General features: G+C 30.9%; 1 protein-coding gene across 6 annotated transcripts in view; it reads right to left on the bottom strand.

Annotated features, from left to right (window-relative positions):
- LOC118195526 (acetyl-CoA acetyltransferase, mitochondrial-like) overlaps positions 1-14,791 on the bottom strand; it is a 137,429-nt gene that overhangs the window by 31,124 nt on the left and 91,514 nt on the right. For all 6 annotated transcript variants that reach the window (XM_085811786.1, XM_085811787.1, XM_035366848.2 and 3 more), the window contains 2 exons: positions 11,222-11,322; positions 1,551-1,643 (listed from right to left, as the gene is read on the bottom strand). In XM_085811786.1, coding sequence (XP_085667912.1) covers positions 1,551-1,643; positions 11,222-11,322 — 194 coding nt within the window. The remainder of the gene's footprint in view (positions 1-1,550; positions 1,644-11,221; positions 11,323-14,791) is intronic.

Below are 14,791 nucleotides of genomic sequence, written 5' to 3'. Positions count from 1 at the left end.
ATGAATTCAAATCAGCAGTCAAAACTGTTAAAAGTATTGCATTTATTAATTTAAGGTAATTCTTAATTACGGCAAAATTAAGGCATTTTTCCTGAAAGTTGGCTTTTTTTTTTATGATGAAATTGTGAAACTGGAAAGAACACTTTAAAGGATATAAAGACGAAAGAAGTAAATTCTCTGTAAAAGGAAATTGCAGCAGTGGAGGTAGAGGATTACTAGTATCCATTTTATAAAAGTTCCAAACATGAATTAGATCATCTGAACTTTCTATTTCCTCATCATCACTTGAGAATTTCAATAAAGAACTTTCAGGGCTACCAGAATCATTTATAGAAAATTCAGATTCACTATCTAATCCAGAATCAGAATTATACTCTGCTATGAGCCATTTACTGTCATCCATCATTTTTTTGTTTCATGACAAAACTGGAAAGAAATACTATTCGCAAAGCCTAACGTACTGAACACCTGCAAAAAAGCTAGTTGAATTTCTCCACATAATGGAAAGTGGTAAAACCTGTCCACGAACTAGTTTTACTATTTAATCTCTGCTGTACTACATTAGAAACATTGCAAAGTAAAAACTGTGAAAAAGTCGGAAAATCAATGGATTTGTGTAGTAAAACACGCTGCTTGTGCAGTGTACAGGCAAATTTAACAAGTCCCTTTTCACGGCACCCGAAAGGTGTTCAGGCAAAACAGTTAAGTGGTTAATCTTAATTTTTAGTGTAGACTTCTGATATTTAACTTGATAACAAATAAAATGCTTGTTTTTTATAATTTTAGAGTGGAAATTTTCCCATTATACATTTGTGCTGAAATAATTACAGAAAAAGTGCATAATAATCTATTCTATAGTGATTCTTTATTTTATGCTAGTGTTACAGAAACTAACAATTTTTAAAGATGAGGCAATATGAGATATTTCTTGATATTAATGAAAAAACTAAAATTTTTGATTAATTTCAAATAATAAAACATACACTTATATTGAAATAATAACAGTAACAATAATTAACCTATTCCAGATGTGGCTTACAGACACTAAAATGTTTCTAAGAGAGTTATTATTAAGACTAAATTTCTTATAGTTAGCTAAGATTATTATTTCTTCAAATTATAATCATGCGCCTCATACTACAGGGCAGCTTTTGTTGGTAATTTTTTTTTACACCTGGTTTCACTAAAAAAATTGTCACACGTGTTTCAGCTGCTTGGCATAACAAAATTCTTCTAGATGAGAATAAAATTCAATATTTTCATTTCATTTTTCACCAGTTTTGGTCTAACTACAATGGAGTTTCTTAATATTTGGTTGTCTCGCTCTTTCCCTTCAAAAAGAGTGAACACTTCTACAAGATTTTTGCCATGAAGATGAAAAATTAAGTCTCCTAGCAAAAGTAAATATGTCAAAATTGTTTTAGACAAAACATGAATAAAAATGCCATTTGCCAATAATACAAGTAAGCTCATCTGTTTTATGATCTATGTTATGATGTTATCAGTAATTATCAGATGAACAAGCCCTACACCATTTTTAGATCACATACTTTTAATTCTATTCCTCCATATGGTGTTTCTCCTCTTTGAAGATAATAAGGAGCATTGGACATACTTTCCATTCCACCAGCAACAATAACATCCTAATGACAAAAAAAGTATTAAAATTCTTTTCAGCATTAAATTTCTGTATACACTGCAAATGGAGAAGAATATTTAAGAGTGATCTCATTTAATTACATTTTGATTAAAAAATCTCTAATAAGCTATATTTGAAATATAGTACATGTTAATGTAAAAATGTCACAAAAGTTCTTTTTAAATTATTTTACACATAAATAATGCATAACTTAATTGGCTAATAATTGGGATAAAATATATCTTTATTAATACTAGCTGAGCTAGCAGTATTTGGATCATGATATTCATTGTATAAATATCAATGTATTGAATTTTAATAACTGAAAAAAATTACCTTTGAAATAATTTTAACAATTAAGGCAATGATTACAATATAATGATAAAAAATTAGCAATTAAGTAAATGGATTAAACATATTAATGTGCATTTTAATACAAAATACATCCAGAAAAAGAAAAATAGAAAGAAGGGAAGTAATGATAAAAAAATTACTTCTTTGTTAGAGCAATGATTTTACTGCCTGGACTACACATATCTACATTTATCTTGTAAATTATTCTTCCCTAATTAAAGAATATCAATAACAAACTTTCATCTGAAGCTCTTAAAACTGCAGTTGTGATAGCTGAGATTAAAGAGATTATGATAGGCAGGCACACACACAGACACAACAACAACAACAACAAAAAAGAGAAGAAGAAACTTGCCAATAAATGTATTTCACTGATGCAAGTACATCCTTAATGTTCACTATGCAGAACAAGTGTGGGGGGGACTGTTAACAGATTGTAAATTAATTAACATCAGTATTTACATTTAACTACTATTTCACCTATGATTTTCAACTGATGTTTTTGTTTTACTTTTTCCTGTTGTAGAATGGCAGTTGTCAAGAATTTAATATAATCTACCTGATTTTAATATTTTTTTATTTTTATTTAAATATCAAAATAATATCTCCAAGCATTTACACTTCACAGTTTCCACAAGAACTGTGATTAACTTTTTTAAATAAAACTCCTGTTCTTCTTATTACAAACAATGTTGCCACTAAAAACTTAAACAAATCATCATCTGAAATCAAATATCATCCATGCAGTTATAAATATGCATATTGATTTCTGACATACTCCCATCTTTTGATTAGGAGAAAATTAATCAAAATAGCAATATACTCAACACAAATATAACAATTAAATATACTAGAAATAGAAAATTTAACATAGTAATTTAAATATATAGCATTTTTTACAATATACACAGGTTTAACTGCTATGAAAGATGCATGTTTATATTATGAAACATAAATGGCAAAGATACAGTTACTGAGTTCATTATAAAAAATCTACTAAATTTTATTCTCTTGCTTGCTCTAGTTGTGACAATTTTTCTTAACAGTTGAGGAGAAACATCTGTCTCTACTTTTGATATTTGCATCTTGGAATCCCCACTGGGAGTGGATATTTCCAGTAGAAATATTCTCTGGTTAGAATGAATCAGTTCTCCATTCACTGTTTTTAGACGCATAACTCGGACACAGTAGTCAAAAGGTTATCAGTTGTAATGATTGTCAAAATAAACGATGCAGTAGCTTCTTTTGAAAGAGCTATTCCCAGAAACCACCCCACCAGGCAGCTGTGAGAAAACTAAACTTTCATTGAAGTCTTTTGATCGAAGTGTCAACTTAAAAAATTTCCAGTCTAATGACTTAGACAGCTTAACCATTCACACACAGTTATTTCCATTGTCACTGTAAATAACTTTTGGTCAAGATCTTCTGCCTATGAATCTGCACCTCCCAATAAGAATTATTTGGCAGATACATATGTTATGAATTCAGGGTGTTCAGCCCTGTACACAGTGCAAATAAAAAGGATAATTCAACCTTTCTGTCAGTCCTTCAGAATAGCAAGACCTGCCAAATCTACACCTGTTACTTCTAAAATGGAGGCATCTCTCATCCTATCTTTTGGCAGTGGTGCAGGAACCCTATCTATTTGTTTGGACTCATGTCTCTTACAGCTGACACAAGCTGAAATGACCTTTCAGATATGCTTCTGTACTTTAAGGATCCAAAAGTTTTCTGCAACTTACATAACAATATGTGTATACCAGCATGAGCAATGCTTAAATAGAGATGATGAACCCTCACCTAAACAAGCTAGTGATAATTTGCAGAAGCATGGAATAAATAAAATTGATATCATCCGTTCTTTCCAATTAACTTGTAAGATACCTTCTTTATCTTTTTATGCATACACAGACTTAAAATTTCTTTTGAAGTAAAGACTTCCTTCTGAAGTGTTTTAACTATACACTTTTCAGCTGAAGTCAATTCAGAAACAGTTAATGCACTGAAGATTCAATCATTTTTAGGCATTTTTGTATTTGTAACAAATCTGAACATCCATGCTACCATTCTAAAGATTTTCATGTAATTAGAAAAGTAACTCAAGAATCATAAATTTTCAAAGCTATTACAAGCTAATGAAGTAACAATACTTTTATTCCTTTTCTGTGTTTACTTCTTCTTCATTTACAACTGAAGTGGATCTTAGCCATTCTTCTTCGGGTAGCCTCAACTATAAAGGACCCTCACTCCATTTGGATTCCTTAAGTTTGGCTGCTAAACAACCTCTGGAAGGAATACCTGCTGGGTTATAATGGTCACAAATATGCTTCCAATTCTCAGTCTTTATTAAACTGCGAATTTCTTTCATTTTACTTTTCACAAAATCTTCCCACTGGTCATCTTTTATCCAGCATAAGGCAGTGGAAGAATCAAACTCAAAACATTCTTTAATATCATTCAACTCTACGCTTTTCTTGACAATTGAAGCTAATTATACTCCAATGCAGCAAGTTAATAACTCAAATCTTGGAATTGTTGCCTTCTTCAGTGCAGCAACTCTTGATCTAGGCTTGAAGTAGTAGCACCAAAATCCTATTTCCATTCTCACATCTTAAATAAACTACCACAGCACAAAAAATATTAGAGGCATCACAAAATGTATGTAAACTATGAAAGGTCCAATTATTTAGCATACTGTTTCTGCGAATTTTAACAAAATATAATAATGGCAATTCTTTAAACCATTTTAAGAACTTTTTTTGTATGTCTGCAGGCATTCCAGAATCCCAGCTTAACTTTGCTTTCTAATTTCTTGTAACAAAATTTCTGGCTCAACAGTTACCGGACAACAGAATCTTACAGACAGAGTTAAAATACTCTCTGGGTAACTGACAAGATGACTCTTCTTGTCTCTGAAACATCTGAATAACCAATTTCACCTACATCATAAAATAACAGGTCTTTATGTTCGTCCCAAAGTAATCCCAACACTGATGTTGATCCTGATTTAATATCAATAATTTTCAATTTTTTTTTTATCTCAAGTATGGTTCCAAACTCTAACCCAAAATCTGCTTCATTCAATAACTGCATGGCTGATTTTATAAAAGAATGCAACTCTTCTTCTGAATCTACAGACATAATAGAGTTCTCTACACAAAATGAAGACTTGAGCTGTTCGACTGTATCTCCAAAAGGTGATTGGTATTGCTTCAGATTAAAACCAATTATTGCACCTAAAAGGAATGGAATACAATTTATCCCAAACAGAACATGACAGTGATGAACACTCCCATCTCATTCCTCTTGAAATCATGACACCAGAGAAATCTCAAGTAATCATGTTCCTCCTTGTTAATACTGATTTGTAGAAAAGCCCTTTTATGTCCGAAGTTACTCCTATTTCCTTTTCTCTAAATTTCAGCAAATCAGCAGGCAGTAGGTTCAATAAATTTGGTCCTTTTGATAAACAGTCATTCAGTGAAGGGTATCCTTTCTTTTTGCAAAGAAGGACTGAACACAGGCCTCACCATTGTTGTGGAATTTTCTTTAAAAACTCTTCTGTGAGGTAAATAGTATCCGTTACCCTCTAACATATGTTCTGAAACTTCTTCAATTATGCCTTCATGTACAGTCTTTCAAAACTACATCATATGCACCAAACTTATTTGCAGCCTTGAATTTGATAATTGCAAAAACTAATCTTTTCATAGCCACATTTCTGCTGTCTGAAAGATCTTGATATTCTAACCACATCAAGGTAATTTCATATCCTCCATCAGTTAAATTTAATAGTCCTTTTACAATGATCCAACAACACTTTTCCATATCATTTTTTATTTTCACATGGATCAGTAATATCAGTTACTTCTAACTTCCTAGCCTACCAGCAGCCGAGCAGTAAAGTTGCTGAACACTGGTAGTTCAGTCGGAGGTTCGAATCCAGTGAACAGCATGGTTGGCTGCATGTGCGTTTTCGTGGTTTTCCCCAAGTGTAGCATGCATGCAAGGCAGTTTCCCTTAGAAAGTCCTCCACAAAGCAATCTCTTCCCTTAGACAGATAACCTTCAAGTTTTTGCCATAATTATATATACCAACTTCTAACTTCCACAAATTTTCAGTTTTACCAGGATGAAGAAGAAGAATACTTAACAAATTAGAGTTAGTATCATTATTTGACTCATCTAACAGCTTTGCCAATATAATGCATTCAAACAGACTTTGAATAGGAACTAATCCCCCACTCTAACTTACATAAATATCCAGGGAGTAGATTTCCAAGCACATCAGCTCCAAGTAATATTTTTACTTATGGTTGACCTCTACCCACATCGGTCAATCAAATTCCTTTAAGTTTCAATTATTCCATCCAACACCCCTACCTGTGAATCAAACCCCAAATTCCAGGCTGATTCAAAATTTCATTTCTGCAGAAATAATCTTCAGTTAAACTTTTGAGAAGAATACTACAGCACTGATGATTTTTTGTTCTAGAACTATTAACTCTGAACAACAGATGCACTAAAGTTTCGGAACCAGTAGGCTCGCATCCCATTTCTTTAGCAGTTTTCTTCTAGAGCATTGTGAACATTGTGAACCCAAATAAAAAAATTATCTTAACTGTACATTTCTTTTCTTCCTTTTCTTCCAGATTTACTAGTAAAGTTTTGAGGAATACTTCTCCAGAATAAAATAAATTAGATAGAGGTGTATTTGGTTTTTCACTGTCTTTACTTTCCTTCATGTCATCCTTTTCTTTATGTACTTTCAGCTCTGGGCACATAACAGCCTAGTGTTTCTTATACAAACAAAGCGTCTTGCATTGGATTCACAATTTCTCATTTCATGCCCTTTTTCAAACAAGTAAAACAGTTCCCTTTCTTCTTTAATATATCTTGTTTTTGATTATAAGTCATGTGTGGTGTTAAAATACAATCTTTGCTTTCACATGGTTTTTGGCAAAATATACAATTTTTTAACTTTCTTTTTAATCATTTGCAGTTGGTATGAGTCCATTTTTGATTTTTTGAGCTGATTTTTCCTCCTTCATTATATTCTTCTTCTTCTTTTTAAATTCAAATCCACCATTGCCATAGATATTCGTTGTTTACTTTCGACTTCATTCCTAATACAAGTCTTCAGATCATCCAGTCTACCCTTTAAAGTTTCTCCAATTTTTGATGGTCTCTGCCATATTCTTAGTAATTTCTCAGAAATGCATGACTCTGCTAATGGAAATAGAATGACATCCTACATTTTTGCATGAACTCTCAATGAATCTAATGTTCTTAACTGTGATTCAAGTTGAACATGCAAAGCTGAAAGAGAACAACATGACTTTGTGTTTTTTATTACAATAAAAGTTCTCCAATATAAAGTTCAACTAAAACATCAATTTTCCCATGTCGGCCTTGAGACTATCACTTTTCAATAGTTCTCAGCAGTAACTGGATAACTTTAAACAAACTCTCTCTAGAATTTGGAGCTGTACAATATGGCATTAGAACTTATTTTCTGGGTATACCCTCCCAGTTTAAAATCAATTTCTTGAACACAGATAAAGGATAACTACCTCTTTAAATTTCCATCACATTTTCCAAGTTTAATATTTGGAAGTTTGAATGTTTGGTTTTGATTTTTATGGTTTAGAATTGAATTATCATCCTCTTTTTCTTTAAAAGAAATTGATAAAAAATTTTCTTAACTTAAAAAAAAAACTTATTATATTCATCAACTGACTTCAAATTTGAAAACGAAAAAGTTCCGAGTTCGAAAACAAAAATCTTTCATTTTCGAATGCTTCATCCTTAGTACTGTCATCTTCTAGAGTTCCCTGATTATATTTTTTCTTCTATTTTGAACCTATACTGCTACAGAAAGCAGCTTGACAGTATCAAACAAAAATTAAAAAAAAAAATAATAATAAAATTTAAAAAAATATATCTGAAAGGTTTCAGATTTTAAATTACGTCCAAAGACACGTTTTTTAAACATTTTGTCTGTTACCTTTATTTATTAAACATCGAGTTCTTTGCACTTAAACTATAAAATTCAGTTCAAGAGCAATATCGCAAAATAGTTTTAAATTGAGCATATCTTTAGAATTTCCAATACATAACCTTGCGCACTGGAGATAAAAATGTTTTTTCTGTACAACGTTGCCATTGCTCGCTTTAAAATCCTTGAGTTTGTTAATCAAAAATTCATTAAAGTTTTACAAAATATGAAATTGATAATAAAACAAATTCAAAAGTTCAAATTTGGGCTACCACATGCCCATATTCGCAGTAGGATTACGTCATTCAAAATTTGATGGCTCTATGTACACAATGCGAGAAATGCATTTTATCACAATGTGAGAAATATACATAATTTTATGCAGATTTTTGATTATTTAATTTCTTCAAATTAATTTCAAAGTAATTTAATTTCTTCTTTGTGAATAATTACAATTATTTCCTATTCAAGCAAATGATTGTTATTTCTGCTCTGTATCATAATCCAAACACCAAGTTTTCTTATCTGTCATAACTTTTTTTACAATTTAATTAAATTTTTTTACTGGGATTATTGTCTGCCATTTCAATCAAATCTTGCCATGAATAAATCTTTGATTTGATCTGAAATCAATACATGAGACAAAACAAAATCAATCCCTCCCTTCTCTTCAGATCCTTCAGCAGTTTTAATGAAATTTCCAAATGTTATCATTCATTTCATGTTCTAAAAGGTAATCTTTAATAGCTTTTGGTATCAGTACCTACTTATAAGTACTTAAGTACTACCTTACTCTATAAAAAAACATCAAAATAAAAATCACATTAATGCTTGTCCTTAACAGTTCATATACACAACAACTTGCAGGTTTCTATTGCAGTGTACCTAGCATACAAACCAGATAACCACATCATTACATAGATGAAAGAGCACACACACACAAAATTATAAATTGGAAAAAGGGTATACATAACATGTCAAAAATAGCGAAATTTTGGTGAAGCTCCGTGTACATGTGCGAGTAGCAAGGTCGTCTAGTAAACAGCAGAGCATAGACATTGACGAGTGTAGCAGACTATGTACTAAAAGAATTTACTGCTAAGCAGCATAAGAGATTACAGGATTCACAAAAGCAATATTTTTATGGTTGTGTAATTTTTAATGGACAGTCAAGATTTATTCTAGCATCTGTATATATTCATCCAACTATTAACTCATGAGACTTGAAGATGTTCCCGCTTAATGATGAAATAATGATGATCATTCTAATGATGAAATATTCTAAGATTACTTTATTAACTGATGAAGAGTTTACTATAGATACAGATATTCATATTATTATCATGGTAGATTTCAATGTAGATGTCAAACACACTTAGTCATTTATAGATTACACACAAGTCATTTATAGATTTAACATTTACTAGGAATATAACTGCAGGAATCTTAAATTATGCATCTTATTTCTCATATCATCAAGCATGAATGAATAAATGTAATAAATAAAAAATAAAATAAAATATAAGAATGTGTTTTTGTTAATTTTATTTCTTCTATGACATCCTGACACTTCTGTTACTAATCCTATGCATTAAAGACCAGCAGCTCTTTAAACTAAAGGAGAGAGCCTGCTATCAATTTCTTTTAAGTTACTTTTTACAATGTTTAGAAAAAAAAAAAAAGCATTAAGTTTTGAGGAACCTTTGAGTGATATCCCTAGAGCCCCAGGCTCTGTACTGTGCAGTTTAAGAAACATTGGTATACAACATAAAATAAATCCATTAGTAGCACTAATATCTCAGTGCATATAATACATGCATCACATGCTTATAAATATAAAATTGGGGGAAGGAACATTGTTTTTCATTTCATTCATATAGAATCCTTATTAATTACAATTAATCTGTAACTATACCCTAAATCATCAATTTTAGACTCAGAAATTCAATTTTATCAGACAAACCAATTTTATCATATTCATAATTTACATATGGATCCATATTCAAAAGCATGCTGCTTGTAACATAACTTCCATATTCAAATCAAAAGACGCAGGCTGTACAAGCAACCAAAGATGATACAGAGGCACCCAAGTGAATGCAGCTATTGTCTTAAAGATTCATAAAGAACTTATTTAGGAGATATGCCAAATTCTTTTGAAAATTCTATAATCAACACTGAAAATATTTCCATACTGTTTTACTGGGTGCAAAGGTTATAAAACAAGTGTCTCACAGCACAACAGACCTTTGTTCAAGAGTTTCTGAACTATAAGAAGAGAAAAGAAAATTCCATTCAAATTTTGTGAATTGATGAGGCATATTTCTTTTTAAACATAAAAAACTTCATTTATTCATCTCACAACTGGTTCCCGTAATTTGTTCATAATGCCAGTGCATGACAATAAAGTAAATATATGGAATGAAGAGACGAGTCTGTTTCCTTTTGCAACATGGTTTTTCAAAAAGCTTTTCACACATAGTCCCCGTGCATTTGCAAGCAATATCACTGCCACAAATTATGCACCAGTGCTGTTCACAAACATTATTTCAGAGATATGAGCAAGAAATTCTTTGTAGAGTGCTATTTGGATGAAATACAATACTTTAATACATGTCAAAAATATCAAATGACTGTTTTAAGACTACATCTTATATCACTTTCTGTTCCCATGGTGACCATTCTCTCCTGATTTAATGATTACTGTAGTCCACTGAGGAGCTTAAAGCATCTTGAAGAAAGCAATGAATATCAAAGCTGATATGCATTATGACACTGTTATCTCTGTTGTCAACTACAGACAGTATGTCCTCAATAATACTGAAAGACATATCAAACCTTTGTAAACTTTATAATAAACAGCTTCTCACCTTTGCAGTACTGCAACTGTAATACATATTCTACCTCAATCTTTACACATAACAAATACATTTCTCCCTATACTTATTCTACAGAAGTGACAATGGATTTCTTATTTCCTGACTTCAAATTTTGCTATTAGTTGGTCAAGTTATTTTATGACCACTTCATACATTATTTGGAGAATATACACTACTTTTGCTTTCCTTGTGACTTTATGTTTGTTTTATTTCAAACATAAGATCTTAATTTCCTCTGGCCTATTACTTTTAGTATCCAAATGTGCCAATTTAAGTCATTCGATTATAAACCTGAAATAGTATTACAACCTAATAAGAACAATTACAAAAAATAACCTTGATTATACCATACCTGAAGACCAAGCATTAAACTCTGTGCACCTAGCATAACTGCTTTCATGCCTGAAGCACAGACTTTATTTACAGTTGTACAAGGTGTTGAAACAGGTAGACCTAACATAAATATTCAGAATTTCAATCTTAAAGAAATGGAGGAGATTACACTTGAATAATTAACAAGAATTATATAACATTTTAATAGAAAATAATAAAAATGATAAATGGGATATTAAGGGGTAGGTCAGAAATTTCACACCAGAAACATAAAGAGTATGAAGTCTAAAACTACATATAACCAAGAAACATAAAACAGGAAATTTTCTTCTTCAGAAAAATTCATTTTTCTGAAGATTATAAATGGATTCAGAAAATATACATGTAAAATCTATTTTTAAGATGAAAATTATAAAAGAAAAATTACATAATGGATATTAAATTGTTAGTTGCTATACCAACTCCAAACATAAGCAACATCAGGTGCCAGCAAAGTTATGTCATAAGTGACAAATACATAAATGTATTTAATTTTGAATTATGAATATGTTTAATTTACATGGTCTTCCGATTATACTGATCACCTAAGTAATCAAAACCACAGAAGCCAGGCCTGGTTGGTTGATTGTGTGTGTGTGTGTGTGTGTGTGTGTGAGATTATGGCAAAGCCTAGAGGGCTATCTGCCTAAGAAGAGGGATGCCTTCGTGGAGGACTTTTTAAGGGGAACTGGCTTGTATACACATTATGCATGGGGAAAACCATGAAAACACCCATGCAGCCAGCCCGTTCGCGGGATTCGAACCTCGGACCGAACTACCAGTGTTCAGTGACTTTACTGTTTGGCCGCTAGTGGGCCGGTTGGTTGATTGAATTAAGACAAATCAAGCAATGGGATATTTGCTAAATGGAGATTGTTTAATAAAGGAACTTTTATGAGAAACTAAGTCATGATTCTCATTATACATGAAAAGAAAAAATAGATGGTTTTCAGTATATGTAATAGGCCAATGTGGCAGCAGAGATTGCTGGTTGGGAGTCTGAAGATAAAAATGATTTAATTCTCAACAGTAACATAAAAAATCAGTTTTTATTTTTTTTAAATGTGACATCAATAGACAAAGCAAAGATTATGAAATATATCATTCGATATTTAAGGAAGAATTCCCATTCTTGAATCTAAAAGATGGGCAGGAGTATTCACATCAAATACTAACAACACTTCACACAGCATTTTATATTTTGTGCTGAACCCCATGCTACCTCTTGTAATGCGAGTTCCTGCAATGTGAATTATATATCAAATATTATACTGTGATTATGCAATGTTCTTTTCCACATATTTAATATTTGTATATACATATTTAATACTTGCATATAATGCCCTTTTCAAAAGTGAATTCAGAATTTGTGCAAAATATATTCCGATAATCTAAAAGAATTAATTGAATGGGGAGGACTTCAGAATTTAATTCATTCTGGAAGACTATTCATCATATGAAATGCTCATAAACCAAAACTATTTTCCACAGGAATTCATTCAAATTGGATTAATCTATTCTTGGATGACAGATGATTACTTATTTAAACTTTACAAATAATACTTTGTACACAAACTCAGAACAAAAAATAAAATAAAATAAATAAAAGATTTAAAAAAAAATATCTTGTACCCGTATGAAGGAGAGTGGACAGCATAAATGAAAAAGGATGTGGAAGCGAAAGGGACCTAGGGGGCATTTGGATAAGAGTTCTCTTCCATAAAAAACCCTCAGGTAATTATCTTCTGAGACATCTTTTATTTTTTCTTTGTTTCTTACTGTCATTTGAGCTCTGCTTTACACTCCCTTCCCTCACAATTTGTCGAATGTAATTTGCCGTTGTTTGTATATTAAAATGTTTAAAAAATATACAATATGGCATTGTAACTGGCACTGCTTATGCTCACTTTTTAGCTTGCTACAGCTACATCAGGGTAATATTGTTAGATGAAACATTGCACCTTACCCCATTTTGAACAAATATCAAAAATCAAAGAACTGGATTATCCTCTCTGCCTTCTCTTTTTCTGAAGATATTTCCTCAACCATTCCCCTTTGGTGCTGCTTTTTAAGTTTTTTCAGTTACATTTATTTGGTACTTTCTGATTTTGGGGGGCGGGGTACACATGCCACCCAGTCATGAATTCGTTGCTGATTCACTTTTCACCAAGCTAATGCACAAAAGGCAAGAGTCATTTTCAAAATTGCACTGCACTAAGAATTTCATACAAGAACAATCAATCAATAAAACTTAAAAAGCAAAGAAATATCAGTAATACAACATTTACCTTTTTCAAGAAATTCTTCTTTCCTGTACTCTTATTCTCCCCGTGTACACAGAGATCTGCTTTTGAGCCCAAACTGACTTTAGATAGAAGAAAAATTTGGCTTTCTATTTTATGAAAGGCAGAATTGAGTTTGTCTTTGCTTAAAGATATTCAATTCAGACTTAATTCATTATTTTCATAATAGATGATATTACTGGTCCTACTTTTTCATGGATATCAGTTAAGAAAAGGCATGAGTGTGTTTAGCTGCTCAACTAAACAAAGACAAGTTTTTGATTTCGGTTGTTTTTCGATGAATTTTATACCAAAAAGTTTTCTTTTTTAATAATGTCTGATTCAGATATAAATGAGAAGTATAGTTTAGGTTCTTCGGGATTAGATAGGGTCAATACGAGCTTGTGTGCAGTACCATGTTTTGGCATATATTATACTGTAAAAGATTTGTGAAATTGAATATTCATAATTATATTGTTGTATTAACATCGGCTTATATTTAGCTTTTATTTTTATTTAATTTGCTGTAATACTAGGCACTGCATTTAATTTTTTTTTACTAAATAACAATTTTGTAACTTTTGTATTGATATACAGAACAAAATAATTTTTTTTTTCTTTTCTTTTTTTGGTGCGTTTTTCTGAAATATATGCCATAGTTAATGGGTTAATTTCAAACTTTGCAATTTTTTTATGTCGTATCCTATTTGCAATGAGAAACTGGTTAGTAAATAAATTACGATAATTCAAGGTGTACTTTTTCCATTTAAATGCCATTCAGTAATATTTCTTTTTGACTTACTAGTATCTTTATTTATTTTATTATATTTGGCATGACAAAGTAATTCTCATGCACATATTATAAGTTTTCAAAGTCTAAAAACACATTATGAATATTCCCATGAAATTTAGAATCACAATGAGGTAATTGAAAAAAAAATTAAACTACATATATTTTTCATTTTTAACTAATGCAAATAATATTACAAGTTAGATATGTTCCAAAACTGAAATCTTACAGAATTCATATCTTTTCATATTTTCTAGAACACAAATTCTGTAAGATTCTGTGAATAAGATCTCTATTTTGAAACAATTTATAATGATGAATATTTTTCACAATAATCTGCATAGGAAAACTCAATCTCTTAACATTAGAAACCTTTGTCTAAAATATATTTTTATTTTTAATTATGTATAAATGCAAACATTTAATTTTTCAATTTCTGTATGGTTCTTGAATATTATTTCCAATTTTAATATAAAAT

The sequence above is a fragment of the Stegodyphus dumicola genome, chromosome 2 (assembly GCF_044657685.1).
Source record: "Stegodyphus dumicola isolate Sdum_Otavi_A_Nest chromosome 2, ASM4465768v1".
NCBI classification, from domain to species: Eukaryota; Metazoa; Arthropoda; class Arachnida; order Araneae; family Eresidae; genus Stegodyphus; species Stegodyphus dumicola.
This window is presented reverse-complemented; position numbering and strand designations above follow the sequence as displayed.